Here is a 27,653-nt window from a genome sequence, read left to right on the forward strand (position 1 = left end):
TCTTACATGTTTGCAAACTATTACCTGGCCACATATTTACGACCAGACACTATCCGCTTGACGCGAGAAAAGAGGGTAGAGTTTATTTGTGTAGCGTCGGTAACCATTCTGATCCGTTGTATAGTCTCACCATCGTGGAATTGATTCAAATTTGACTATGTGTTCTAAAGGGAATTGTTTTAGTAAAAAATGTAGTATGTTAAGGAAATCTGTATGGTTGCAGCAAAGCCGGAACAGGACCTACCACCTAGCATTGGCATGGCTATGGAATCGTGTTGATCAGCATGTTCTCTATTTATCATAGGGTTGATTGATTTTAGTAGTAGCGTTGCGATCTGCTAATAATTTGCATGTAAACTTTCATGGTAGCTTGTAGCGGAGATAATATGGTAAACAATCATACCTTGGTAGTGAATGCTGCATATATGTACTAGGTACTCCTCATCAAATCATCTCTGCGTCATCCCTGTCTGACCCACTGGTATAGGACATTTGAGCAGTGCCACAGAGATCACTCACGCAAACCAAAAACTTAAATTTCTGATATCCAATTCCCTTTTTGGTTTTTGGCAGCTGCTTGCGTCTTACCCATAATTTATAGGGTAGCGCCGTTTCTAGCCAAATCACACACAACTAACGGTTGTCTTGCTGTTATGAATACTTTATGTTAAAGAACATGTATAAACATGTATTTTCAATAGATGCTATCGTACGGCATACTTCAAAAGATGAATGTATCCTAGTAACCCATGTATGTAGCTATAATATACTCCAAGCAATCACTCATCCGCCAACATGGTGGAGGAGGAGAGAAGCCCATCATTTTTGGGGGTTTTTTTTACGCCAGCTGCTGTGATTCATCAATTCGGTGACTACAACAAGATCGTGAAACAGCTTGTGAATGTGCAACTGATCATGCGTGGACGCGGCCGTGGACAGACACGATTTATGCAAAATCCCGAGCTCCGGTTGGCCGAAGAACTGAGCTGTGTGGCGCGGAACTTTCTTAAAGTTCAATTTCGAATGTCTGGCCGCATAAGTGTCTCGCCCTCAAACGGTCTACTTTATACTGTCCAGCTTTGAGCAAATATCTTCCAACGCCAGGGCCCTCAAAGGCCCCCTCTTACAAAGAATGAATATAGCACAGTCGCCCAGGTGATGATTATAGGAAGTGTGGTACGCAATATGTTGATGAGTTATTATTTTTGACTCAAGTGACAATTGTACATGACGCATAACTTGAACTCTTTTCTCTTTCTACTGTGAAGCCTCTGACTTTCCGGGGATGAAAGGCTTGCCATCACCGGGTCCAATTCGCACATCAGCAAAGATCTGTTTCGGCCTCAGCTCAACGGGGGTAACGTTGGTGGGCTGGTCGGGGATCTTCTTCTCCAGTTTCTAAAGCCAGGCTCAAATTAGCAATCGTGGCTTATTTATGCATTGATTCACCAATGGTAAAGGCTTGGACGTACCAAGTTATCGTAAACACACTTGTTGAGCTTCCACTCGGCAGGGCGGCACTGCCAAAGCTGCTGGTTTCGGTTGTCGAGGCATTCCCAGTGCTTGCGGAACTCGGCTAAGCAGTGTGTGTTGATATCCGTGAGTCTATGTGTCCCAGATCGTCAGTACCCCTCTTCATAAACAAGTGGCTCGTACGGCCGCCTGTGTCCCGGCTTTGGTCGATTGCCCTCCCCCAACTCAAATATCCCGTGAAAATTGTCTGTAGGCGCGAGGAAAAACGTACACACTCTGGGCGCAGCGGGTCACCCTTCGTCCCTCCTTCAAGCAGTTCAGCTCTCCCTTGCCGGGGTTCTCGGTCTTGCACTGCATGTAATCATCGTTGTAGTCGCGGCATCGTGCACCGATGAAGAAAGAGGCTGACAGCAGAGGCGCAGAGGAGGCACCGATCTCCTGGACCTGAGGGATGTTGTCGGGAAGAGGAGTGGTGTCGATGAGCACCTGCTGGTGGAATCTGCCACATGTTAGCGCTGCCGTCGTAAGAGATTTGCCAATCTGCCGTCAAAGCGACTCAATGATGCCGCAGCAGAATCTCCGTGGGTTAAGAAACATACTGAGACCGTCGTGATGCCATAATTGCCGGATTTTTGCTTGACCCTCTATGAGGCTTCCGGTAGGATACTGAAGCTATGAGGTTCTTTGGACGCCGGCTTAGTTGAAAGATTGTGGTTACTTTAGCCAATCAAAAGCGACCGGGGGGTCAGCAACCGTAGCCTTGCTGGAGCACCTGAAGTGATTTTTTGCAAGTACATGGCGGGAAATTGCTTCCGCAAAAGGTACCTAGGCGCTCTGTAGTGCTGCCGTATTTTGGGGGTCGGGGGGCACAAGACAGGTACTCCAAGTAGCGCTAAGTATCCGCGCTAAAGAAGATGATGACTCAGCAGAATGTAGGTGTCTCTTGCCTGAAAATGAGCTGTGATTGGCCAGTGGTAGGCAAGGCTGATCTTCGCGGTACCGGGGTACCTTTGACTGAGCGCGACCCCAGCAGCAATTTTGTAGCAAGTCAACAAAGCTGCCCAGCGACGAGAAAACATCCAAGCGTCAGCATAGACGAATTTTGACGACGACGCGGCCGCCAATTCGTCGAGCTCAGCGCGATAAGAATTCGATAACAAGAATCACGATACGATTTGCGCCCTCGCCTCCCTTCACGAAGCTCCTCGGGAGCTAGGTTGATACTTCGAGCAATTTCTGAAGGTCCTGTGGCCTACTCTTCATCATGTCGCTATTCGGACAAACCAAGCCTCTTGGCTCGGGAGGGCTTTTTGGCTCGGTTCAAACTGCTCAGCCTGCTCAGCAGACACAAACAACGGGCAATATCTTTGGCCAGACCCAAGGTGCAGGCCAGCAGGGCACGACACTGGGAAACACGCTGCTGGCCCAGCCACAACAGGCAGCGCAGATTCCAGCGTTATCTCAGTCACAGGCCCAGCTGTCGAGTTCTCTGTGGCAACCAGGCCAAGAAACACCCCGTAGGTCTCAAATACTGCAGAGTCGCTGTTTTCCTTACTAACGCTATGATGATGTGAAAAGACCAGAAGCCGATTCTGGAGCAGATGAAGCTCGTGACAGAGAAATGGGACCCCTCCAGCCCAAGCTGCGTTTTCAAGCATTACTTCTACAATAAAGTCGATGAAGCACACATTCCCTTTTACAAGCCCCAAGCACACGAAGACCCTCGAGAGTGGGAAGAAGCTCTGCAGAACAAGCCCGCCCCAGGATTCATGCCCGTGCTATGTGCAGGCTACACAGGCGTCGCAGACCGATTAAAGACACAGAAGCGTGCCATCTCCGAATTTAACACACGACTACACCAGATCAACGGCTGTTTGGATGCACTGTTGCAGAGACACGAACTGGAGACGGAAACGAGAGCTCTGGCTGCTAGGAGGCGGCAGACAATGATTTCCAACCGATGCCTGGCGCTGGCTGCAAAGGTGCAGATTCTGAGGAATCGGGGCTACGCTTTGAGTGGCGATGAGGATGATTTGAAGAGCAGGCTACAGGCTTTGGAGCGCGATGTGCAAGATCCTGCGGTCAGCGCGAGGGAAGAAGAGCTGTGGAGTAGGCTGATTGTTCTAAGGGGATACTCTGAGAAGCTGAGCAAAGAGCTAGAGAAGCCGGCTGGGGCTGAGGGCGAAGGGCTGGACGAGGAGACACAAGCAAGAGCAAAACGAGTGAGTTTGGCATTTAGAAGATGTACCCTGGCATTTTGGTGGCTGCTAACACAACGATTTCTAGGTACTGGAAGATTACGAGAAGCAGCTTGGACACCTGAAAAAAGAGCTTGAGGCGCTGGGTGTGGACTACCAAGAGTGGGAAAACAGCAGAAACCCGCCGCCGCGGTCTCGATAAGAACAAGAACATTTCTTTTGGAAATTTTAGGAGACTGTGTTATCGAAGGATGGAGTTTTACTGAGGCTATAATGCCGGTGTTTAATTTGGAGACTCAAGGATTTTCACGTATTAAACCAAAGTGAGGTGTTGGTCATGGTAACGTTATTCTAATGCGATAGAAGGGAAGATGTCGATGTTTTGTTTCAATGATTGTAGGCTACTTCAGCAATGTCCAAATATCAAGGCAGGATTGGAAGGCATGCGCATTTTTTCGGCCATATATGTAACCTCGGCCTTATGAATTCGGTCAATCGTACTATTCGTTACATGGAGATTTGAATTTCTTATTAAATCTTTCCGATTCTATCGTTGTTCCTTTTCGTTTTCGTTCTGTCTCCAGTGACTCGGAAATAGTTAGGTTTTTTCTCCCTCACTTTATATAACCTCAAATGGTTACCATCTATCGTACAGTCATGCGTCTCGGAGTCCGGCTAGTTTGACTTCCTTGGCATATAAAATACCAAATTAAATGATATTATGCCGAGTCAAAAAAAAGGGCGAGGTATGCATGTTTTTATAAAACCGTAGCCTACATAGCAAAATTTTTTCGGGTGAGATTTAAAAGATGCGGCTGATCATGTCGACGGCGAAGGGAGCTACATCGCGGGGTTAGCCCATGCTCTTTCGTAAAAAGGAGAAGCAATTTGCAATTCATCGTTCTCTTGGCGTCAGAACATACAAAGATAGAGCATGAAGGCCGTAGCAGCGACCTGCTGGACGGTGAAGAGCGCCTCGGCCTCCATGGCACGAATCTCCTCGGGAGACTGCTGCGGGGGGGCAACTATTTTTGGGGTGCGGTCAGCAATTGCAACGAGGATTCGTCCATTACATCACGCGGCAACGATTTTATCCCATCGCGTCTGGGCGAGGGAAGAGGGGGCGGCGAAATGTACGTACATCCTCCAAACATGGTGATGGGTTGATTTGTTGTTGTTGTTTAGTCGAGGTTGGAAGGCTGGACAGTTACGTAAAAGATGGGCGATTTCGGCTGCTGGGGAGCTAGTTTTTTGCGTAGGCTGGAGGGCAATACAGTGCGTGACCAGTACCGCTGAAGTTACAAGTGATAGAATTGCGAGGTTAGTAGAGAGGTACGGAATGCTTCTGTGGGCTCAGCAGCAAAAGCCTGAGGCGCCACTAGGAAGGTAACAGCGATAGCGATAGATACCTAGTAGTGCTAGGAATAGTATTTTTATGGAGCAGTGTAGTAGTACCTATCTACAAGCAGGTCGTAGTAGGTAGCGCCTAGTAGTATGTATACTGCAGCACCTTTCTAAAATGCATTAGAAGATCGAATGGAAAATATGGAACCACAGAAAAAAAAAAAAAAAAAAACTTCCCCAGGTCCGAACCCCGTTTCCTTTTTCCACGGACAGATAGCGCCATGAGCGAATCAGAGGCCGTCGCGACCGCTCAGCGTCGGCCCGTGAATGGCCGATATCGTTTCGGCGCCGGGGCCATTGCACAGTGGCAGCTACCACATAAGGATACTCATCACCTAACCAAAACCTCTAGCCTGCACCAGAGCAAGCAACGTCTCCAACTCGGGAGAAAGATTAAGCTCTAGCATTGCAGAGGTTTTTTTGTGGTGGACACGAGTCGTGACGCACTATGCTCCAAGCATCCAAGCACGGCACTTCTCCAAAATGACTGCGGAGTCGACTCCAGTATTACGGAGCGGTTGTTTGGACCGACGGATGTGGCGCGGTTGCAAACACGGAGTACATGCGCCCATGGGCTTATCAATGCGATATCCGGATCCTGGGGACTGCGAAGGGGACGCAGACGAGGCCCCTGGAAATATCCATTTGGCGTGCCATGGCCGATAAAATGGCGGCTGTCCCTGGCCTGAGCTTGTGATTGCCAGCCAGTATCGGAGACAAGCCAGGCGTTGGCTTGCTGCTGGCTCACCGTCTTACAGCATTGCCATCTGGTCTAGCCCGTTCTGCCTTGCTGCTTCAACTCTATTGACGGCGGTCTGCGCAACGAAAAAAAGATATAAACGCTCGAGTCTCCTTTCTTCTGGCGCCGTCCGTGTTGGCGAGGGCTTCAGACTTTTTAGCGCTGTCACGGGTGCCGGAACGCCCCACGAAAGATCCGCCACGAACTTTTTCGATAGCCATCCAACAACTGCCCATTACCGTACTATACATCATTTGGGGGGGTGTGTTTGATTAGAGGCAAATCTTTATCAACCGGGCGGGATCGGTTCAAATTTTCGTCGCCCTGACCTTGTTTTCCTCCTTTATTCCTTTCTGTTCTCAGTCATCGAGGGAAACAAGTGGCCGTTGATTGTGCTTTTTAAGCCTTTTCGTTTTCGTTTTCTTTTCTGCCATGGCCTCCAGGCTGGCTATTGCTCGAGGGGCTGCCCTGCGCCCATCACTGGCGCTGACCCGACACGAAGCGAGGATTTGCGCTCGCGGACAAGGGTCCCTCTTATCCACCCGCGGCCTCACTTACACTGCCAAAAGCGCTGCTGATGTTCGCGGCGCTGGCTTTGACGACACTGGCGCGCTGCGAAGAGCGCCTTTTGAGTCTCTGCAGGATGACCCGACTTACCAGGAGATGAGACAGATTCGCGCTGAAAACAAGCTGCCATGGAAGGACTTTAGCGCTCGCCACATTGGCCCTCGCGACGAGGAGATCCAGGAGATGCTCAACACCCTGGGGGTTGACAATGTGGATGGCTTCATTTCTCAGGTTATTCCTGCCGACGTGCTGGATCCTCCCCAGAAGACGATCCAGCCGCGCGTCTTCAGCGAGTCGGGCGTTGTGAGGGCCTTCAAGAACATGAATGCGCAGAACGACATCCGCGTGTGGATGAACGGCGGTGGCTACTACCCCGTTGAGATCCCTGCCGTCATCAAGCGCAATGTCTTGGAGAACCCAGCTTGGTACACCAGCTACACTCCCTACCAGCCGGAAATCAGCCAGGGCCGTCTAGAGTCCCTGCTCAACTTCCAGACCATGGTGTCTGATCTTACTGGCCTTCCTGTGGCAAACGCCAGTTTGCTCGATGAAGGAACTGCAGCTGGTGAGGCCATGACCATGTCACTGACCAGCCTGTCATCCTCCAGACAAAAGCGACCTGGAAAGACATATGTTGTTTCCCACTTGGTGCACGATGCTACCATCAGGGTCATGCATGGTCGCGCTGAAGGATTCGGCATCCACATCGAGGTCTTGGATCTGTCTGCGCCGGATGCCCAGAAGAAGATTAAGGCTCTTGGTGATGATTTGATTGGTGTTATGGTTCAGTACCCTGACTCAAACGGTGGTGTTTCTGACTTCCGGGAGCTTGCGGATCTTGCACACAAACAGGGTACCCTGCTGAGTGCTGCTACCGACCTCTCCAACTTGACTCTCCTCACGCCTCCAGGTGAATGGGGCGCTGATATTGCTTTTGGAAACGCACAGCGATTTGGTGTTCCCCTGGGTTATGGTGGACCTCACGCTGCTTTCATGGCTGTTCAGGACGGTAGCAAGCGGCGTCTCCCTGGCCGCTTGATCGGTGTTTCCAAGGACCGCCGCGGAGACCGAGCTCTTCGCTTGGCTCTTCAGACCCGAGAGCAGCACATTCGACGAGAAAAGGCAACTAGCAATGTTTGCACTGCTCAAGCTCTTCTGGCCAACATGTCCGCCATGTATGCCATCTATCACGGCCCCGAACAGCTCAGGGAAATGGCCATCAACAACCTTCGACAGGCCCGCATGATCCAGGCTGCTGCTCAACACTATGGCCTGAATGTCTCGACTGCTTCTGTTGACGCTGAGGGCAAGGTCCTCTCCGATACCGTTTCGCTTTACTTCGACGAGCCTGTTGTTTGCCGTTCTCTGCGCCGTGAGCTCATGGATCAAGGCATCAGCACCGGCAAAGCCTGGTCTCCTAATGAGATTGTTCTGGCGGTTCCCACCACTTTCACGCTTAAGCTCTTTGTCCGCATCGTCAAAGCTTTCCAGACTGTTGCGTACAAGAACCACGCCGATGCTGATCTCGATGTTTCCTCCAAGTGCTGGAAGGCAGGATTCGCACAGTCATCAGAAGAACTCATCAAGAGCCTGCCCGCGTCTGTCCGACGAGAGTCCAAGTTCCTGACCCACCCTGTTTTCAACTCTCACCACAGCGAGACGGAGATGCTGCGCTACATGCATCACCTCCAGTCCAAGGATCTGTCTCTGGTTCACTCTATGATTCCTCTCGGATCCTGCACCATGAAGCTCAACGGCACCACCCAGATGGAGCTCATTGGTACGGAAAATACTGCCAACATCCACCCTCACGCACCCCACAGCTGCGCCAAGGGTTATCAGAAGCTCTTTGACGCCACTTCCTCTCAGCTCGCTGCCCTAACCGGTATGGACGCTACGTCTCTGCAGCCCAACTCCGGTGCTCAGGGTGAATTTGCCGGTCTGCGAGCAATTCGAAAGTACCACGAGCAGCAGCCTGGCAACAAGCGCGACATCTGCTTGATTCCTGTTTCTGCCCACGGTACCAACCCTGCATCCGCCGCCATGGTCGGTATGCGTGTTGTCCCCATCAAGTGCGACACCAAGACTGGTAACCTCGACTTGGAAGATCTGGAAGCCAAGTGCAAGAAGCACGCCTCCGAGCTGGGCGCTATCATGATCACATACCCTAGTACATATGGTGTATTTGAGCCTCAGGTCCGCAAGGTCTGCGACCTCGTTCACCAGTACGGCGGTCTTGTCTACATGGACGGCGCCAACATGAACGCTCAGATCGGACTTACTTCCCCCGGCGCTCTGGGCGCTGATGTCTGCCACTTGAACCTGCACAAGACCTTCTGTATCCCTCACGGCGGCGGTGGACCCGGTATTGGCCCTATTTGCGTCAAGAAGCATCTCATCCCGTACTTGCCTCACAAGAGCACTCAGACTCCTGTTTCCAGTGCCGCCTTTGGCAGTGCTAGCATTGTTCCCATCAGCTGGGCTTACATCTCCACCATGGGTACGTTTTGAAATGACTTGTACAGATATATTGCTAACACTGTGTTTTAATAGGTGACGAGGGTCTCCGCAAGGCTACTACTGTGGCTCTCCTCAACGCTAACTACATGCTTACCCGTCTCAAGGACCACTATCCCATTCTCTACACCAACGAACAGGGTCGTTGCGCTCACGAATTCATCATCGACGCTCGTCCTTTCCAGAAGACTGCCGGTATCGAGGCTATCGATATTGCCAAGCGTCTCCAGGACTATGGCTTCCACGCCCCTACTATGAGCTGGCCTGTGCCCAACACGCTCATGGTTGAGCCCACTGAGAGTGAGAGCAAGGAGGAGCTGGACCGATTCGTCGATGCCATGATCAGCATCCGCAACGAGATCCGTGAGATCGAAGAGGGCAAGCAGCCCAAGGAGGGCAATGTGCTCAAGAACGCGCCTCACCCACAGCGGGATTTGATCCTTGGTGATGCCGAGGGCAAGTGGGATAGACCCTACTCGCGAGAGAAGGCCGCGTATCCGCTGCCGTACCTACTCGAGAAGAAGTTCTGGCCTAGCGTTGGTCGTGTAGACGATAGTGAGTTTTTTTTTACCTGCTTCCCCATACTAAAGAAGACATGTTCCCTTTTGCTAACCTTATTTTGTAGCATATGGTGATACCAACCTGTTCTGCACCTGCCCTCCTGTTGAGGATACCACCAACTCTGCCTAAATTATTAGACATGGGCTTCATCCAGGATTCTTATAGGCTCCTGGTGTTTTTTTTTTTCTTCTTTTCCGAACATTTCACTTACACGACTAAGTAAATACCACGACATTATTAGACTTTTTGAAGACCTCAAAGGGAGAACCACATTTCAACATGGTTTTTATTGTTTTTCGAGATAAACACATACGGCGCATAGCGGGGTTTAAAAAAAAAGACAAATATTTTTTTTGTATTATGGTTATGAAAGCGCCGGGCTAATCTCAACATTGGGAAAGGGATGAATCTGTTTTTGTTATGTTTTGTACTAGTATTTGCCAGTTGTTTCTCCTTTTCTCTTCTTTTTTTTTTTTTAACTTAAAGAAAAGAAAAAGGAACTGGTGGGAGGTATTCTAGATGATAGGCCGAGTGCAATAGAGTACTTGTGCCATTCTGGCTTGATCGACCAGCAATATACGAATTGGGAAATAAATCTTGGGTTCGCTCTACGATTTGCTCTCTTGTGTTCTTCATGCTGAAAGTCATGCTCAGATGGTTTCATTAAATCTTCTTCTTGCCCCTACATGAACGATTGCTCTCAAGGCCAATGAAATGATAGATACACTAGGTGATTATTATTACTAGATGCATGTACATTAGTCAAGTTTATGAGCAGTCACCGTGAAATTCACGAATGAAATGCCTCGACCCATAATGTCCGTATACTCAACATGCGTTTCCTCTCCGCCGTTTTGGTGTTGATGCAATAACATTTTCATATCACGCGAGGTACCGGCTGACTGTATCAAAGTCCCCAACTCTAGAAAAAAGTTTGGTGTATGTGTGTATGTGTAACCAAGAGGTGTAGAGATGTGGCCACGTTCAGTCCTGTTCATCGCTAGACGGTATAATGATTCTTAGCGAGTGTCCCTGTCTACCAGCAACGACAGCCCTTCGATCTCGGGGATCTGACAAATTAACTAAAGTTCTATCGGAATAGACACTTGTGGGACTTTGCAACGTTTGCTCACATGAGCTGATGGGGGAAATGAGAAGGGGGTCGGAGGATAGCGCTGTGGGGGAAACCAACGTCGCATCCGAGTTCTTCCTGCTGGTTGGGGAGGATAATAGAAGAGACCCTGATGCAGACTGTGTCAGGAGCCATATTTTCTGCTTATCCGCCTTAATCGAGTCGCCAAGGCTCTCTAATGTGACCATTGTATCAACAGAAGGATGCCTATCTCCATCGCTGAAGAATGATGGCTCCTCATTGGCTTTTTCTTTGCCAAGTTGATCTCCATTGCTTTTCTCTTCGCGTTTAGCCTTTCTATGCCGTCGGTATGTGATGCAGGCAGTAAGGCCTAGTGTATAGACAGCCAATACCACAATAATGGGGATGACAATAGGGGCAGCCCAGTGTAGAGGGTATCGTGGCTATTGTATTAGTTAGCCAGGGGTATTCAAGGACTAACAAGAACATCCGAAAATGTACAGATCAAGAGGGGGGAAAGCAACTTACAGATTCAGTAAGTCTCCATGGAGGAGAAGCTGTCCAACCCGACCGAGCATCCCGAGACGATGTGAGCCACAGCGTATACAACTCATCATCAAGGTGGTCTGGCGTCCACAAACAGGTTGCATTTTCATTGTTCATGTCATCTAAGAAAAGGCGCTTGGAATAAGCCCGGATACTTTTAGTCGAGTAATTGCTCTTTACTTACCTGTCAAGTCCGATATCAGCTCGTAAGCAGCAACTCCATTTCTGGGATATGTAATCTTAAAGAGCCCAAGCCCTGGAGATAGAGCGTCATTTAAGGACTCGTTCCACCTGATCGTAAATGGATGGCCATTTGAGATGCTGTCATTCCATTTTTCATTCAGAAATCGCACACCAAATCCCTCGCTCGTAGGTACAGTAAGGTTATGAGGTTTGTTGTTCATACTGCGAGCTTCCTATGATCATATCGACTTGTGAAAACTTCTGAGTGAAAATGAATGCTAAAAAGACCAAAACGATTTACAGTCGATGAAATCACTTAGGTTTTCTTCTAGAATCGCTGGGACAGGCTGGAACACAATAAATGGAGCATAGGAAACCCGGGATTAAGTAGTGATTTTCGTTATGGTGAGCACATGGGCGAACAAGCAGTGAGAGAATGGCTGGCAGACAAGAGGTTTCAGTCTGCAAGGGAGAGCTATGGCGTATTTAGTCATAGAATCAGGAAGTCAAGTGCCAAAAAGAGGGGGGCGTGTGAGCTGAGAAACGGCATCGCCGGACCTGGCACTATCGTGAGGAAAGAAAAAATAGAGACGGAGGGCATAGATTGGGCGACGCAAGGTGCTTCTCTAGCTGGCCAAGGTCACGATGGCATCTCATCGCCTATTAGCCCCCTCTAAAGGGGCACGGTTCATTTCACGATGGCTTCGCTGGCATGCTCGGGCAGAGTCATTAGCATATGTGCCGTAAATAAGTAAGGGGCTCAAGTTATTAGTGGCTTTGCCGTTGGAGCAGATTTAGGCGCATGTGTAAACGAGCATATACAATGAATACTTGCTACAATTTTTACGGTACATATGCATAGTAAAAAGGTATAAGGAGAATCTAGTCTAAAAAGCTGATAATGTAAAGAGAAGAGGCATACCGTGGAGAAATGATTCTGAGCCTCCGTATTCTGTCGATGTGGACGGATCCACCATCGGGCCCGAGGATCGAGATACGTGCTCCCGCATCTTGTTTTCGAGCTGTAGAAAGATCTTCAGTCTTGCGTCAGGATGAACAATGAGTACCGACAAAGGGCTAGTCGAGTAAACGGCGCAACATGGGGCAGATCGAACGAATGATCTTTACTCCGAGGCAAGGCTGGAGGAAGTTTGCGGCAACTGCCTGAGAGCGCGTGAGGGTGAAGAGTGAGTTCCGGTATGCATGCAGCATTCCAGAGAGCTGAGGCGCTGCCGTGATAGTGAGACAGGGCAATGAAGATAGGGGGATGAAGTATGATGGTTTATGAAGATGAGCAGTTTTGGAGATGATGAAAAGTCAAGTTTGAGTAACTTGTCGCCCAAGCCGTTGCTGATCTTGATTTCTTATCAGTTGTAGCAGGTGCTCCGTATTAAAGGCTGGAATTGGCAGGAACACAGATGGAGAGCTGCAGCCCGGCAGGAGGGCCCAAGTGCACGGCAGCAAGCAGCTACCCCACAGCACCGCGATGCACCTGCCGAGCGCCACGGCAAACGGGTGGGGCGCTGATGCTAATCGACAAGGAGCATCAATTGGCGGGGCGGCTTCTAGGCCCTTTTGCAAGTAAACATCAACATCGTCACGTCGCCGCAAAGCAGGTTCTCTGGAGGATTCGCCATTTGCCTCCCACCTCTCATGCAGGTGATTGGACTAAAGAAGCGCTCCACGCATAAGCGCACGCACTAGACTTCTGCGAGACCAAAAAGGCAGAGCACAGCGAGCAAAGCAAGACATCGAGCCGTCTTCCCCAAACGCGAGCTCGAACTCCACATTCTCCAGCGAGACCGGGCTACAAATCGGGCTTGGGCTCGAACTTTGCTTCTCTCCTCTCAGATCCTGCTGAATCTTCGGCATCGTGAACTCCGGGTTCCCAATGGCTGCCAGAACGGGCCCGAGCGGTGGCGCGGGTGCTTATGCCGACTGTGTCGACTCGCTGCGCAGCTCTCTCAAATTCCTCGAGGCCTCTGTGGAGACGATTGATCGTGGCGTTTCGGATTTTCCTCGTATGATGGGTGTCCTCAAGACAGTTCGGGTATGTGCCTCCCCATTGTCGAATATATGCTGTACACTATCGTTGACTTGCTGGTAGCACTACGAACTCATTCCGCAACCTACGCTTGCTGCAGCTGAGGCCTCCCTCCGAGATGAGATTGGACCCTACATTGCCTTTTTGCTCAGTCGTGCCGACGCTCAAGTTGAGCGCCAGGAACGCCGCATTGAGACTCTCAAAGCTCGTGCCGAGTTGCAACAGGGGCGACTTGCTAGGCCAGACGAACCAGTACGTAAAGCTGCTTCTGCACGGGGTCGACAGCTCCGTGGTGAGGACAAGCTTCGCGCGAGGATTGTACGCCAACGCAAGGAAGCTCTACGTTACGGCATTGAGAGATTGGAGCTTGAAGTGCTTCAGAAAGAAAGAGAATTAAGAAAACGCCTGGATAGCCAATGAAGGCCTAGCGAATAAAACACTAGGAAATTATCTCAGCGCCCATGAGACGTCTTGAGTATTCCTCAAAAGTAGCAGAGGACAACAACCCCCCTGGGAGAGGAAAAGGAAAGGCAAAAAAATATTAGAGTCATTCTCGTATTCTCGTCTCCTTCCACCTCACAGCAACGCCACGACACCGGCAAGATCGGCTTTCACGATGCCTTGGTCTCCGTGGCAAGCCTCCCCGCATACCAGCCCGATCAGCAGCGCCCGCCCCCCGAATATGCGCTTTCACAAACTTGCCTCTTGCAAGCCCAGTTTGGGGCGAGCGAGAGCCAACATGTCTCGTCCTATTTTACTCTTTTCCTCCCCCTCGGACTGAGGACCGAGAACTCCCTTATCTTGGGCGTGGTCTAGACCTAGCGGCATGGCCTCGTGCCGCAGAGCCACTGGATTAGGCACTTAGCTTTTACGAACAAAATTGAAATGCCATACGTCTCCTCCTGGCATGCCTCGTGAGCTTCCGCATTTGGCAATAAAGCCAGCGTGACAATTTGCGACCTCTCCCTTAGTATAAAGGTCCAATTCGATTTGTTAGCGAGCCTTAACAGCTTAATTTTCTTAAATACAAAATATTGCAACTCGATTAAATCAGAATTCCACTCCCGGTTTCCTTGAAGCTCACTACATACTTGTGACCCAACCTCTCTTGAATAACCATACAGCAAAGCGTTTCCTTTTTCTTAATTTTTTTTTTTTCACGACGTCGATTTTCCAGCGAAAATGTAGAATAGAAAAAAATTCAGTATCATTAAAAAAAAAAGGTCTCATTCCAACATCAGCCCCCAGTGGCGTTTTGAATTGGGTAGACATTGACCCCCTACTTTTTCTTTTCTACCAAACAGCGCCTAAGTACCCCTACTGTGCCTCTCTTTTCTCTTTTCTTCAATTTTTTTTTTATCTGCAAGCCTCCTCTGAATTCATTTTTTTTTTGAGCAATTTGCATACGTACACGGCTGACATCCCGGCTCCACTGTCGTGCTAAAGAAGAAGAAGAAGAGGAAAAAAAAAACTTGTAAGGGCAAAAAAAAAAAAAAATAGATCATAGCCTGAAAAGGAAAGAACAAAAAAAAGGGCCAACCACATCATTGCTGCTGCTTCTTTTTTGATTCCACGTTTAAGGGTGAAGGGATATCTGAAGAATCGTAAAAAAGATGAGAGAGAAGAATATTTCAGTAGGAGATAGCAGCGTAAGAAGGGTAGGAAATAACATAGACAAATAAAAGAAACGTCTCGTACGTTGATGATAAGATGGACAAAAGAAGAGGAATAAAAGAAAAGTCAGCTGCAAATAGAAGAAAAAGAGAGAGAGAGAAGAGCCAAAAATGGGGTGATGCCGTTTTCTCTTTGAGTGGTCTCGTCCAAATATACTCCATCCAATATATATCCCTAGCCCGATTGCGCAAAAATTCCCCGGAGTCATCACTCTAAGGCGTGAATAATAACAACCAACACAGCGTCGAATGGGGAAGAGGTAGCTCAGGCGCATAGGCGAGTCGCTACCCCAGTCCAAAGATGATTTGATTCAAATCGTCTCTGACAATTCCAATTCCCCCAAGAAAGGCACTCCTGCTTTCAGAGTCCATCACACTCATAACAGCTCGAGATAGTTGCTAGGTGCAATACCAGTCTCTCCATTTTTATTTCGCGCTTGCCACCATCGTCCGCTAATATCAGACACCTCGAGAATATCCTTCTCCTGGAAAGAAATCTCGTTTGGATCTTGAGGGTTGGCGATGTAGTTGAAGATGGCCTTTGCTCGATAAGGGTATTCGGTGGGAGGTACAACTTCCGCATCAGGGCCTGTTACTTTGATCTGGGCTGGCCCACCAAAGCCGGAGAGATGGGAGGCGCGACCTCCACCAACTTGAGAGGCGCCGCCAACAGGCGAAGGATTTTCAAAGCCATTGAGCTGAGCAGATGTATACATTTGCGGTGGTTGGACGGAATTGGACGTCTCAGGACGACCCATGCCACTGCCGTAGTTGCTCATGGTTTGTCGCTGCATGTGGGCAGACTCTTTGGTGAGGGCGAAGGAGTCGAGGAATGCACGGGGTGTAGCAGAAGGCGTCGATCCAAAGTATAAAGTCCAGACGAGCTGTGTGCACCATGGAATTAGAATGCGCCAAGCTACCAAAACGCATTGGAAGAAGAGAATAGGGAGTAGTTGGGGCTGCGAAAACGTACCACGACCATGGAAAGGAGAATGAAACCGGCAGCGGCAGCTTCTCGAGCTGCGTCCTTTGAGTATACCAGGGAATTGACCGACGAGGTTACCAGCACCATGCCTCCAGCAGAATACCCCGTAAGTGCCACATGATAGGTCTGAATCGTGTCGCTACCGACAACATAGAAGACGCCGAGAATCAAGAAGATGCTGAATATGCTCGCCCACCAGGAGAATTTGGGAAATGGGTCGGTTGGTGTCTCTTGGATCTGGCCGATGATGCATCCGACAAAGGTGATGAGCCACGCAAGCTAAAGATCACTGGTCAGCTCTCGCGCTTACCATATTGACACAAGGCCCGTCAGCAGTAAAAAGGGGGACACGAGACGAAACGCACAAAACCGATTGATGTAGTTGCCAGCGCAAACGGGTCGCCCAAGATGTTGCCCATCTGGAAGCCTCGTCGTCGGTAGATATTTGAGTGCTCCATTTTGAGTATTGACGGCGAGTTGACCGAGTAGGGGGGCATAAGAGAGTTGGCCAGCTTGTCGGTTTGGGGACGAGTGGCCGATGCGACAGTCCACGCCGTGGTTGTGTGCGTCTAAGGGAAGGAGTGTCGTCGAGAAGCCAGTTCGAGTGTCGATCAGACGGAAGATGAAAAGCGACGTGATTGTGTCGGAAGTCCACGTAGTTGTTGTCCGGCACAGCCGAAGGGATAACGAGCGAAGGGGAAAAAAAATAAACAAAAAAAGAAAGAAAGGCGATCGGGGCGCAGCAGGCTCTTCTCTGGTGAGTCTCGCTGAGGCCGTCGAGAGAGGATCGAAAGAGAGTAGGAAAAGAGAGAGGAAAAGGAAGAAATCAGCCGGATATCAGGCGAGTAGGCGACAGATGGAGAAATGGATTGGAAGATGCGGCCGCGGCGTTGCTGGTGGAGTTGGTGCGACGGGGTGGGCAGAAAAATACAGGACGGCTGGTGGAGGGATCGCAGGCGTCAGTGCAGATCGCCGGCAGGACAAGTCTCGGGCGAGGATGCAGGGAAGCAAGCGAAGCCGCAGGGCGAGAAGGAGAAAAGAAGAGAAGAGAAGAGAAGAAAAGGGCAATCAAGAGAAGAGCTGGTGCAGATGCGAGGTTTGCGACGATGCAGCGAGCGGATCTGAGCTGGCGCTGGCTGGCTGTTGACTTGAACACGGCGCAGTCGCGTGGGAACGAGGAGAGGAGAGGAGCAGGGCGAGATCAATGCCAGCGGCAGGCGGAGTCGCTGGCGCTGCGGAGGATTGCAGTACCAGCCGCAGCGCTCGTTTGTTCGGGGCTGCAGCCGCTGGGCGAGGACCGGTCCCTGGTGCCTGAGCCTGTGCCTGTGCCGTGCCGAGTGCCCTGTGCGCTGGGGCTAAGCAGCCAGGTCGCCTGTGCGTGCGCAGCTGGGCAGGTACCGGGTACTTGTTCCAACGGTGCGCTGGCGCCTGCTTGGACGGTACAGAGCCCGTAAGATACAGGAGGAGTCGGTGGCCCCGTAGCGCTCGCGCCCGGGATGTGGCCTGGCCCAGTTATTGGATTGGATTGAGATGGTACTCCAAGCCAAGCACTATCAGAAATACGACCTACTGCATGTACTTTGCTGCGGCAGCAATGCTAATGCTAGATGTTAGATTGGGTCGTGTCGTGTCAAAATCGAACCCAGCAGCGCGAAATGAAAGGCCCAGGCAAGCTTCAATTTGCTGTGGCCAGGGGCGTCGTCTGAAGTTGAACAAGCAGCCACCACCGGGTGCCTATGTGGTATGTGCTTTGCAGCTGAAGTTGTGTGGTACGAGTGAGTACCTATGAATAGAGGCAGCAATGCCCGCATAAAGTGGCATGCAGAGTTTCTGCAGTAAACATATGATAATTTCCAGGAATCAATGCGTCGAGCACACCGAGCCAGGCATGAGTATAAGTGAATTGAAAAAGGAATAATAAAAAAGGAGAGAAAAACCACAGGGCTGCGTGCCTTATCTTTGTCATTCTTATGCTATAAGTGCCAATCTCCTTCCACCACTAATACCTACGAATCGCACAATGCTTCAATGCTGTAATTCAAAAAAAAAAAAAAAAAAAAGGCTTTTCTTGCGCGCGCTGCCTAAAACCCTGTTTGGCCCTCCTGACCACTCAAGGCAGTTACGCAATGTCAAGCCTGGAACAGGAATGGTGATGGCCAAGGAGCGCAGAACCGCCCTTCCGAGGAATGCGACGATGCTTCAAAGCAGCAATCCATCCATCATGCTACTGGAGCCGTCGTTCGCTTCTCCACCGCCGCCAGCCGTTGGATCCGCCGGCTTCCCATGCCACACTGCACGCCAGCGAAACGCCGGGGAGGGCATCCGCGGATTGGGCTGGAGAGGTTCACGCACGTCTGCTGCAGCCAGGAAGCGAAAACACACACTTGAGGGCTGCATGAGTACGGGTACCGCTGCTGTACTGCTGGTATACGGGCTGCAAATCACAGGAGAGCGCTGGGCTGCGTATCTAAGCAGGGAGCATTGACTTCCATCTTCTACATCCCAAGCACTGCAGCCCCATGTATCTCTCTGCCATAAACCCCCCGACCATGGCGACGTTTTGAGATTCGACGGCGTGTCTCGCGCCCAGGCACTAAGCAATAGGCTCACGATTTGTGGCTCCCCTGGCCTTGGATTGGAGACGCAGGGGCTCCTCCACGACGAGTTTCATGCTTGGTCTGCCCCACCAAGCACGGGGCTTCTGGCGATGGACAAGCAGTCTGACATTTGGTCTCGTTGACGCTTCAGCTTCATAAAACGTTGTCTTTCTATAATGCTTTTATACCGAGTACAGTTCAGCCAGCTACTATGTAGTAGACTCTCGAGGCATGTATATACACGTTAGTACCTTAGTAGGTATTCATACACACGTAGACACCACTCCAAGGAGCTGTATCAAACATCGAGTCGCCTGTCGTAGCATCTGCAGACAACCGCGCGCGCAGATATATATATATATATATATATTATATTTTTCAGGCTTTTAAGCCTGTTTCTTCCCACCCAACAAGCAGCTTGATGGCGCTAGATGACTGGTTCATCTCTTGTCTGCGGCTCATCAGTCGGTCCACTGGGCTCTGGTTGTGCGTCAAGATGAGAGCTGGCGTGCACCTCACTCCTCGGCGTTGGCGCTGCGGCAGTCCAGTCCAGTCCAGTCCGGGGGTCTCGGCAACTAGTTTTCGTCGCTGCATAGGCTCTCACCTCATCATGGATCAAGATCTGCGCGAGACTGCCGTGATGCCCGGCTTGCTTTCCGGTGTGCAGGCGCTTGGTCTGGGAGTACGGAGTAAACGGCGCGTAGCAGGTCGCGGTTCCAGGTCCCGGCAACCTATCTGTGGTTTTAGATCTCAGATGTGTTGCATCAACAATAACAGCCGTCATAGACAGATCTAAAACTTGACACACATAGGTGAAGAGTTACCCAAGGCGGTTACGTGTACCTATTTTGGCGCCTAGTCAAGTCTGCGAAGATCGTACCAGTATATCACAATGGAAGTCTCATAGTTCAAGCCTCTAGCATCATTGATGTCAGCCTGAGAATGGCAAATTAGCACGCTAGGTATAATTAAGAGGGAGAAAAAAAAAGGCTCATGAATCATGCAGCAACTGACAGCAAATATGAGGTTTTTTACATGAGAAAAACAAAATTCTTCTCATTGAATCAAACTCTTTTACTGTACGCGCAAGGCTCTAAACTACGAATGTCGAAATTGAAACTCGCCAGGCTCCATCAAAACCCCTGACTAGGCCCGATTTTTTATATTTGGCGGCCTCTTTAGCTCTTCCAGCCTGCTAGGTAGGGAATTTAGCGGAGCTCCGAGTTACGTCCCGCGCCGCCAGCCTCCATTGGCTGCTGTCAGGCACGTGTAACCAAGCCAGAGGGAAAAAAAAAAAAAAAAAAAAAAAGAACGAGAGAGAGCTGCATTTGCTCTGCCCTGTGGATGACATGACGGGAAAAATGGCCTGGCTAAGCAAAGACGCCACTGCGGATCTGCAGCGGGCACCTACAGACGCTAGATCTGAATTTGAATATTCTTTGCTCATTGTGATGAATGTCATATTTGTCGCAAAAGCTCAAAAACCAAGGTCATGCGACAACGGTGTCGTTTGATAAGAGAGCTTCTGTTGCCCATTACTCTCATACCAGAGTATTGGTTGCTGTTTCGTAAAAGACCCTATCCTTTGCAACAAAATTTTACTCCGTATACGTAATAGCTGCGATCTACCTCAATCTCATCGTCGCCGAAACGCGGGGTGAAAGAACCCGGAGGTTGAAGCATCACGAGTTTGAACTTTTCTCTGAGGTTTGCACTCCATGATAACGGCTTCGGGCCACACGTATCGGAAGTTCCATGACCATCGCTAAGACCTAACCTCTAAAAGTATCAAGCCCAATCTGCTGCTACTTCGTCATATCCGTCACCCGTGTTTCGGAGTGATGGGTTGGATTCTAGCTGGTACATTGTCTGTGAAGCAGTAAATATCAACGGAAGATATCAATTCTTCAACCATAGCATCAGGCTAAAAATCCTCCAAAATCAACTTCTAGTCTCCATCATGCGGACTCTTTGAGCCAAGGGACGTAGCAGCTTCTGGTCTAAACGGGGTATCTGGATTTTTATCATGCAGTCTGCTTCGACTCTAGTGTCGATAGCTCATCTAAGTTGGTTTGGCCATCTTCTTTGCAAAAGCCCGCAGCTATACCGCCTAGCTCTATTATGTAGTGTCCTCCAACCGTGATGGTATCATGGCAAGACTAAGTTCTCTTTGCCTAGATCATTGAGGTAGGATCAAGAGGCTGCGCGTCAGCTTGCTTCTTGAATTCTCCCATCAGACAATATTGTTGCAAATAATAAACCGCAGTGGGGGTATCAGTATGGACTCTTTCGATATAAAAACTTGCGCGGCTTAGGACTTTTGATCGGTAAATGGCATGCATCGTGTCCAATAATTTGATTCGCTCTTTGTACCACCACTAATCTTCGAGCGAAATCTCCCTTCTTTTCACTTCGACCTCTACTCGCCGAATTCTACCATCAGAATCCGCTATCACTTGGGAGTTTGCCAGTGCCCTGTTTTCATACCATGACCGCACAAGGATCTCGCTTTTACTTCGCAGTTTGGAAATCTCGACCGCCTGAGCGATCTGCGTGGCTTCAATCGCCTTCATGCGCTGGGTAAGAGATATGAGGGAGGCACTGGCAGAAGAGTCGGGGATAGGGATGTCTTTGGCAGCGGTGAGGGCGGAGAGCGTAGCGGGGAATGACGATGCGGAGGAGAGGACGATGGACTGAATTGTTTCCGAGTCGAGCTGGGAGGGGGGTTGAGAAGGCGGCGGGGCATGGAAGAGATCTGGATTTGACTTGTCTGTGCAAAGAGTAAGGGTCAGAAATCGGATGCTATTCGAAGGAGGATTCGGCAGGCTGAGGCTGGATGAACTGACATATCTTGAGAAGCTCTGCATACACGCGGATTTGGGAAACCATGTTATTGAACCGCCGTTCTAGGATATCCATTTTCTCGAGGGCAGCGTCATGATGGTTTAAGCTGGAGGTGGGAGAGGTGGCAGTGCCGTAGAGAAGATGCTCGATGCGCAGGAGGCGCGATTCCAGGAGGGAGATGGTCGCCAGAGTTGTCTTGTCCAGCGGATCGTCCATTTGGACCGACATTTGTGATAGAACCGCCGAAAAGAGCGTGCGCTTGCTATATTGGTTGTGCGTGACGATGGAGAGAAGGATAGAAAGCTGTGTTGAAGTATGACGCTTTGGAGGAGCTTGTAGCTACTGCTAAGGTGGGTGGTGGTGGTGGTTATAGTGCGGCGCGCTGTGATTCGCTGGGATTTTAAGTGCCGCGCTACTCATCTGCTTGTACAAACATCATGCATCAGAGCTGCCTGTACGCCAATTGCGCCGAGCCTGATTGCAAATGTTTATGTAAAATGCTTTGTTTGCTATTAAACTCTTTAAAATGGCGTTTTATTTTATGAAATAATTATTGCGGCTACTGAAAAGCGTATCATAAGCGATGTCGCCTACCAGCATGTGCATGTCGTATTTTAGCACCTCTCGATAATCGCCAAGATCCAGCGTGGCATGACGGCCCAGGCACCACACGTGCCCCTGAGACATCGCATCTGTTTTCTCTGTGCGATGACTAGAAATAGCGAATCAATGTAGAATTATACTGCCAGTAAATACCTACTAGTACCTATACTGTAGTGCCTACTCCGTAGTATTTCAAGGACTACCGCTTGTAGAAAAGGGCATGGGTCGCCGCAAAAGAGCCGTTTAGCCACATATCCCGGCTTGTCGACACTGCACCAAGAGCACAAAGGTGGATCCGTCATCAAACAGCAGCAGTCTGCAATTATACAAGCAACTCGCGGAGTACGAAAAGGACAAGATCCAAGACCCATACAGCAGTATTCCGATTCATAATCTATGTGAATTTTGCATCGTCAACGGCCTCATATTCGGCGGCAACATGGAATGGCGTAATCGCAAATCGATACGGGTCATGCTGATGTCCATGTGCGCCAGGCCCTGTGATTGGCTGCGACTACCGCCGGCTGCTTGGGTCCGGGGAGGGCCCCGCCGTAAAATGCAGTCACCGTCCGAGAGGCCAGTCCGCTGATGGTTAGAGACTCCCCCATGGCCAGCTTTTCGTAGCGGCCCTTTGTTAGACGTCAGCCTCAACCTCAACCTCATCTGCTAGCCGACCGTCGCTCGTTCATCGCCACCGTTCCATCTGTTCGACCCGACACTCGCTCCATCCCTGCGCCAACGCTGCGTTTGCGCATCTCCCTCTTCTTCAGACGCCCTGCGTGTGTCGCGCGACTGCGCTGCCATCGCGACACCCAGAGAGTGGCATCAACCGCTGGTCACCCGACCAACTTGCCGCTGTGCTGCCCTTGAGCACGAGAGCCTGCCGATAGGGCTGCTATATCAGGACCGTTCAGCGGCGCTGCTGCTCGCCGTCTACGTCGTCCTGGGGGGGCTATGACTAATTATCAAAGCATTTCAGATAGGGCCGCCTCTCCTGGGGGCTCTAACAACATGTCTAGGTGAGCAGGACAACTCGGGTGGCTTTGATTGGACGCATTGGACTGATTTTCTTATCTTGTTCGACTGATAGATCGCGACGACGAGCTGGTAAAGATGGCCGTGGTGGACAAGCCAGTATGCTCAGCAGCATCGTCAATCTGCTGAATACAAGTTCGCGACCCTCTTCCTACGACAGCTACATCCACGAATACTAACTTGAACCTGTGAAGTTGTTGGGGCTGGCACACTTGCTATGCCCTCTGTCCTGTCGCATATGGGAATAATGCTCGGCGTCCTCCTCATGCTCTGGTCTGGCTTGACCTCGGCGTTCGGTCTCTACCTTCAGTCCAGATGCGCTCGCTATCTCGATCGCGGAAAATCCTCCTTCTTCGCCTTGTCTCAGCTTACATACCCCAATGCATCCATCATTTTCGATGCCGCAATTGCGATTAAGTGCTTCGGGGTTGGGGTCTCCTACATGATTATTATCGGCGATCTCATGCCCGGGGTGGCCCTGGGTTTCAACAGCAACGCTGATAGGATTCCTTATCTACTTGACCGAAACTTTTGGATTACTGCCTTTATGCTTCTTGTTATCCCTTTGAGTTTCCTAAAGAGGCTCGATTCGCTCAAGTATACCAGTTTAGTTGCTTTGGTTTCGATTGGATACCTCATTATTCTGGTCATCTACCACTTCTCCGTGGATCCCCATGCCAGCCCAGACAATATTCGGGTTATCCAATGGGCTGGTGCCGTTGAGACATTGAGTGCATTGCCAGTGGTAGTCTTTGCTTACACTTGCCACCAGAATGTTAGTATTCAACCATTTGCTCAACAATTGAAGCCGCTAACTTTTTCAGATGTTCTCTATCATCAACGAAATCAACGATAATTCTCCATCCAGCATGGTCAAAGTTGTCGCATCCAGCATTGGATCCGCAGCATCGATTTACGTCCTGGTGGCCGTTACTGGATACATCACTTTCGGTAACTCCATTGTTGGAAATATTGTATCCATGTGTAAGAACCCCTGCCGCCGTCCTTTTCATGTGCTCCGCGTTGACACATTCTAGATCCTACCGGAGTTGCCTCGACCATTGGAAAAGCTGCGATTGTTGTCCTTGTTTTATTTTCCATTCCCTTACAAGTTCATCCCTGCCGAGCTTCTGTTGACGCTGTCATCAATTGGCGACCTAGCAGGGGCAACTCGAATGGCGGCCGTGCTGGCTCCCCTCTGTTAAACTCGGCGCCAGCACAACGTGGTGATCACGGCAGCACCGCGCCAATGTCTGATCTCAGATTTGCTCTCATTACTACAGTTATCCTTACTCTAGCCTACATTACGGCTCTCTCTGTGAGCAGTCTTGATCGTGTTCTTGCCTTTGTTGGAAGCACAGGATCTACATCTATTAGCTTCATTTTACCAGGCCTGTTTTATTACAAAATAAGCGACCCGGATAGCATCCACCACCAACGTTTGGCCAAGGAAGACGATGACATGGACGACTCCGATGACTCTGATACCGAAGATTCAGGACCACTTGCTCAGAGCACTCACAGCATCGCTAGCGCGGCCAGTGCCGCGAGCAGCCGTAGCCGAAATGCATGGCGCTCGCGTCGAAAGTGGCGATGGGACCTGGAACACGTTGACCACAGTCTTTTACGAAAGATGGCATTGGCATTAGCGATATATGGAGTGGTAGTGATGACGGTTTGCCTTACTATGAACATTTTCTTCGCCGTCGCTCATTAAAGAAGGCTTGGCCAAACACTTTCATTTTACAGCGAAAGACAGAGCCTGCCTCTCTCTTATCTTTTCACCCTTTTCTTTCCCTCTTTTGCACAGGCCCTTTTATTTTTGCCTTACAATTCATGGAGTTATAGATGAAGGGGTAATTTCGGCGTTGAATTTTTTTTTTTCCTATCAAGACTTGGGTATATCGATGACAAAAACTTTGATATTTGTTCAACGAAAAACCCTACAGCGGATTGTATAGTTATTCCCTGACGAAGGAAGTTTACGATATCGAAGCGCTATACGTCTCAGCTGGGCCAGAAATGTACTCTGATATGAGCTACTAGAGAGAAGACGATAAGAATATTTTTAGAATGGTATGAATAGTGACGAGATATAAAGATGCTGTAGCTTCCCGATGAATCGCAGTGATTTAACATTTGTGAGGGAATTTGCATTTTTATAGAAATTGATAGCGAAGATTCATATTACAACATATAGATACACGTTATAACTGCACGCACATATCATATCTTGTCCCCGCAACGAAATGGCTCACCACATACGTATAATAAACTTGTTATGGTATTTGTCCCTCTATAAAATCCATGCCCGACGCCATTGAAATGCCCAAAACACATATCATACAAATCCAACCAGCCGCACACATATTTTCACAATCGCTCTTATTCACTCCTCCAGGGTCCTCTACCGAATCTTCACGTCGCCAGCCTTAACGCTACCCTTGGTCTCGCTTTCCTTTGGAGCAAAGTGCTTCTTGGGCAAGATTCCCACCATGGATAGTAATCGCCATGCCGTATCCGTGGGCTGCGCGCCGACACCAATCCAGTACTTTGCGCGCTGCGAGTCGAGCTTGATGTCCTTGTGTAGCTTGCCAGAGTTGTCGTACGGATCGGGCTTCGGAATAGGGTCGTATGTGCCGATGACTTCGAGAGGACGAGAGTTGCGCGCAGTCCTGGAGACAAGTTTGAAGTCAGTCAAAAAATTCGTGGGGGTTAAAAAAGGTTGGATGATATCGAAAAGGTGGGGGGTGGAGGAGAGTTCAATTGAATTGAATGGCATACGTACCGAGCATGAGCTACGACAATGTTGTAGAAAGGGGAATTACGGCGCCCGAATCGGGCGAGACGGATTTTGACGACCATGGCTGAAGCGAGGGGTCTTGAAAGGGTCGCGAGCGAAATCTGATGAAGGGCGACTGGCTTCAGACTTAGCTTGCAATTGGTGTTTTTTGATCGCAGTACCTCCGTACCCTGGAATATTTTGGGCCGGAGGTCCAGTTTCGCCGCGCCCGCCAATCAGCGTCGGCAGAACATGGCCCCGAATCCGCTGACATCACACTGGTGTTATAATTGGCAAGCTGCTAGGTCATTTCTAACAACATCATGACATCCCTCTTAACTCAGGATTCATTCTTGGCATAAATTCTCGTTATAATTTCCTTCAGCGGACCCGAATTCCCAAAGTTTACGAGGCATCTTAATCATCATCACCTGCTAAATATCTAGCATGGCCCTCAAGGTCTTTTGCGCTGACTCCTCTTTTTACGGGCGTATAGCGCTAACTCTGTTGCGCAGACTATCGGCGCAAAGGCTGCGGCAGCTCTAGACCAAGAGCTCATGAGCAGTGGTGCCTTTTCCATTGATCAACTGATGGAGCTAGCTGGATTAGCAGTCTCGCAAGCAGGTCTGTACATGTACATTTGATGGGAGTCAAGCTACAAATTTGGACTTTTCGTGCTTAGAAGCTGCCGCTAGTATATCGACTTCAACCCTTGGACAAAGGCCAAAAAATCCTTGTGGCGTGTGGGCCTGGAAATAACGGTATATATGCACGTATATCCCTTTTTCGAATGTGTAACTTCCTAACTATGTTCTCTCCAGGCGGCGATGGCCTTGTTGCCGCACGACATCTCTTCTATTACGGTTATAGACCAACAATCTTCTATCCCAAAAGAAGTAAGAATGAGCTTTACCAGGTGAGTTGCTTTCCATATTATGCCCAGCTTTGACCATGCCTATAAGCCATTGTGTATGCACGAGGACAAATGGCTCTTATTTTGTGTATAACATTGTTGTTGGGTATCTTCTTTGGGTTCACTCCTTCAAAGAGCGGTAATTGCCGATGGACCGTATTCCTTTGATATTGGAAATTGCCACGAAGTATTTGATGTCGATATATCCCTTGTGTTCTCTCTGTATCCTCCTTGTCTTCAAATAAGTGTTGGCCTTAATCCAGAGAGGCAGCTAACCGTGGCTCGTAGCGATTGACTAAGCAGCTCGAAGATCTGGATATTCCATTTGTCGATGATTTTCCAGCCGCCATGAAATCAACAGACCACGTAGTGGATGCGATATTTGGTTTGTGTGCCTCGTGCTTCGATTGTGAAAGAATCGCTCCTGAGCTAACCTTTTGTCTTCAGGATTTAGTTTCTCTGGTGAAGTCCGGGAGCCGTTTCCCGCTGTCATTCAAGCTCTCCAAGAGACCAAACTACCCGTCACCTCAGTGGATGCTCCATCGTCGTGGGATATCGAGAATGGCCCTCCTAAGACGGGGTTAGGTAGCTCTTTTATGCCCACGGCGCTTGTCAGCCTCACGGCTCCTAAACCACTAGTCAATCACTTCACCGGTCGGCACTTCATCGGCGGACGGTACGAACCTCTAGCTTTATGCATACACTGCCTTATTCTGATCCGGCTGGCTGACCCTTGGTTATAGATTTGTGTCCCCATCTATTGCCAAAAAGTATAGTTTCGAGGTTCCTCCCTACCAGGGTGTAGACCAAGTTGTCGAGGTAGGATCGTCCGAGCAAAAGCTCTGAGTTCATCCAAGGAACTAGTCGGATCCCAGAACGTGTTGAATGTGCCTCCT

The 27,653-nt window shown here is 49.7% G+C and overlaps 13 protein-coding genes across 13 annotated transcripts; 6 read left to right on the top strand and 7 right to left on the bottom strand.

The window, feature by feature from the left end:
- Nucleotides 1–1,183: 1,183 nt before the first annotated feature.
- TrAFT101_009862 (uncharacterized protein) lies at nucleotides 1,184–2,168 on the bottom strand. The gene is made up of 4 exons (XM_024902494.2): nucleotides 2,073–2,168; nucleotides 1,745–1,972; nucleotides 1,473–1,605; nucleotides 1,184–1,398 (listed from the first exon to the last, which is right to left on the bottom strand). The coding sequence occupies exons 1-4, from the start codon at nucleotides 2,090–2,092 to the stop codon at nucleotides 1,258–1,260; spliced, it is 522 nt and encodes a 173-aa protein (XP_024761203.1). The 5' UTR covers nucleotides 2,093–2,168; the 3' UTR covers nucleotides 1,184–1,257.
- Nucleotides 2,169–2,535: 367 nt separating this feature from the next.
- On the top strand, nucleotides 2,536–4,188 carry TrAFT101_009863 (uncharacterized protein). The gene is made up of 3 exons (XM_024900117.2): nucleotides 2,536–2,990; nucleotides 3,052–3,695; nucleotides 3,760–4,188. Exons 1-3 carry the CDS (start codon nucleotides 2,738–2,740, stop codon nucleotides 3,871–3,873), a joined length of 1,011 nt encoding a protein of 336 aa, XP_024761202.2. The 5' UTR covers nucleotides 2,536–2,737; the 3' UTR covers nucleotides 3,874–4,188.
- TrAFT101_009864 (uncharacterized protein) lies at nucleotides 4,159–5,206 on the bottom strand. Its single transcript, XM_024901893.2, has 4 exons — nucleotides 5,081–5,206; nucleotides 4,813–4,963; nucleotides 4,595–4,696; nucleotides 4,159–4,511 (listed from the first exon to the last, which is right to left on the bottom strand). The coding sequence occupies exons 2-4, from the start codon at nucleotides 4,823–4,825 to the stop codon at nucleotides 4,474–4,476; spliced, it is 153 nt and encodes a 50-aa protein (XP_024761201.1). The 5' UTR covers nucleotides 4,826–4,963; nucleotides 5,081–5,206; the 3' UTR covers nucleotides 4,159–4,473.
- Nucleotides 5,207–5,422: 216 nt separating this feature from the next.
- Nucleotides 5,423–10,074, top strand: TrAFT101_009865 (uncharacterized protein). The gene is made up of 3 exons (XM_024899992.2): nucleotides 5,423–8,881; nucleotides 8,935–9,453; nucleotides 9,524–10,074. Exons 1-3 carry the CDS (start codon nucleotides 6,247–6,249, stop codon nucleotides 9,586–9,588), a joined length of 3,219 nt encoding a protein of 1,072 aa, XP_024761200.2. The 5' UTR covers nucleotides 5,423–6,246; the 3' UTR covers nucleotides 9,589–10,074.
- On the bottom strand, nucleotides 9,937–11,870 carry TrAFT101_009866 (uncharacterized protein). Its single transcript, XM_066128781.1, has 3 exons — nucleotides 11,283–11,870; nucleotides 11,081–11,220; nucleotides 9,937–10,995 (listed from the first exon to the last, which is right to left on the bottom strand). The coding sequence occupies exons 1-3, from the start codon at nucleotides 11,500–11,502 to the stop codon at nucleotides 10,444–10,446; spliced, it is 912 nt and encodes a 303-aa protein (XP_065984904.1). The 5' UTR covers nucleotides 11,503–11,870; the 3' UTR covers nucleotides 9,937–10,443.
- Nucleotides 11,871–13,172: 1,302 nt separating this feature from the next.
- TrAFT101_009867 (uncharacterized protein) lies at nucleotides 13,173–13,745 on the top strand (the record flags this gene model as incomplete). Its single annotated transcript, XM_024899981.1, has 2 exons — nucleotides 13,173–13,331; nucleotides 13,389–13,745. 2 exons carry the CDS (start codon nucleotides 13,173–13,175, stop codon nucleotides 13,743–13,745), a joined length of 516 nt encoding a protein of 171 aa, XP_024761198.1.
- A 1,630-nt stretch (nucleotides 13,746–15,375) lies between these two features.
- SHO1 (Transmembrane osmosensor) lies at nucleotides 15,376–16,480 on the bottom strand (the record flags this gene model as incomplete). The annotated part of the gene is made up of 3 exons (XM_024909761.2): nucleotides 15,376–15,882; nucleotides 15,972–16,262; nucleotides 16,349–16,480. The coding sequence occupies 3 exons, from the start codon at nucleotides 16,478–16,480 to the stop codon at nucleotides 15,376–15,378; spliced, it is 930 nt and encodes a 309-aa protein (XP_024761197.2).
- Nucleotides 16,481–17,577: 1,097 nt separating this feature from the next.
- On the top strand, nucleotides 17,578–18,468 carry TrAFT101_009869 (uncharacterized protein; the record flags this gene model as incomplete). The annotated part of the gene is made up of 2 exons (XM_066128782.1): nucleotides 17,578–17,724; nucleotides 18,103–18,468. The coding sequence occupies 2 exons, from the start codon at nucleotides 17,578–17,580 to the stop codon at nucleotides 18,466–18,468; spliced, it is 513 nt and encodes a 170-aa protein (XP_065984905.1).
- A 490-nt stretch (nucleotides 18,469–18,958) lies between these two features.
- TrAFT101_009870 (uncharacterized protein) lies at nucleotides 18,959–19,174 on the bottom strand (the record flags this gene model as incomplete). The annotated part of the gene is made up of 1 exon (XM_066128783.1): nucleotides 18,959–19,174. One exon carries the CDS (start codon nucleotides 19,172–19,174, stop codon nucleotides 18,959–18,961), a length of 216 nt encoding a protein of 71 aa, XP_065984906.1.
- A 1,784-nt stretch (nucleotides 19,175–20,958) lies between these two features.
- TrAFT101_009871 (uncharacterized protein) lies at nucleotides 20,959–21,652 on the bottom strand (the record flags this gene model as incomplete). Its single annotated transcript, XM_024900051.2, has 2 exons — nucleotides 20,959–21,350; nucleotides 21,427–21,652. 2 exons carry the CDS (start codon nucleotides 21,650–21,652, stop codon nucleotides 20,959–20,961), a joined length of 618 nt encoding a protein of 205 aa, XP_024761195.2.
- Nucleotides 21,653–22,631: 979 nt separating this feature from the next.
- Nucleotides 22,632–25,298, top strand: TrAFT101_009872 (uncharacterized protein). The gene is made up of 5 exons (XM_024903843.2): nucleotides 22,632–23,046; nucleotides 23,118–23,197; nucleotides 23,257–23,837; nucleotides 23,887–24,046; nucleotides 24,100–25,298. The coding sequence occupies exons 1-5, from the start codon at nucleotides 22,982–22,984 to the stop codon at nucleotides 24,777–24,779; spliced, it is 1,566 nt and encodes a 521-aa protein (XP_024761194.2). The 5' UTR covers nucleotides 22,632–22,981; the 3' UTR covers nucleotides 24,780–25,298.
- Nucleotides 25,151–26,045, bottom strand: CYT21 (mitochondrial 37S ribosomal protein bS16m). Its single transcript, XM_024901892.2, has 2 exons — nucleotides 25,851–26,045; nucleotides 25,151–25,737 (listed from the first exon to the last, which is right to left on the bottom strand). Exons 1-2 carry the CDS (start codon nucleotides 25,925–25,927, stop codon nucleotides 25,470–25,472), a joined length of 345 nt encoding a protein of 114 aa, XP_024761193.1. The 5' UTR covers nucleotides 25,928–26,045; the 3' UTR covers nucleotides 25,151–25,469.
- Nucleotides 26,046–26,291: 246 nt separating this feature from the next.
- On the top strand, nucleotides 26,292–27,603 carry TrAFT101_009874 (uncharacterized protein; the record flags this gene model as incomplete). The annotated part of the gene is made up of 7 exons (XM_024906518.2): nucleotides 26,292–26,303; nucleotides 26,360–26,468; nucleotides 26,540–26,605; nucleotides 26,666–26,760; nucleotides 27,046–27,142; nucleotides 27,205–27,433; nucleotides 27,501–27,603. The coding sequence occupies 7 exons, from the start codon at nucleotides 26,292–26,294 to the stop codon at nucleotides 27,601–27,603; spliced, it is 711 nt and encodes a 236-aa protein (XP_024761191.1).
- Between the last annotated feature and the right edge of the window lie 50 nt (nucleotides 27,604–27,653).

The sequence above is a fragment of the Trichoderma asperellum genome, chromosome 6 (genome assembly GCF_020647865.1).
Source record: "Trichoderma asperellum chromosome 6, complete sequence".
Lineage (NCBI taxonomy): Eukaryota > Fungi > Ascomycota > Sordariomycetes > Hypocreales > Hypocreaceae > Trichoderma > Trichoderma asperellum.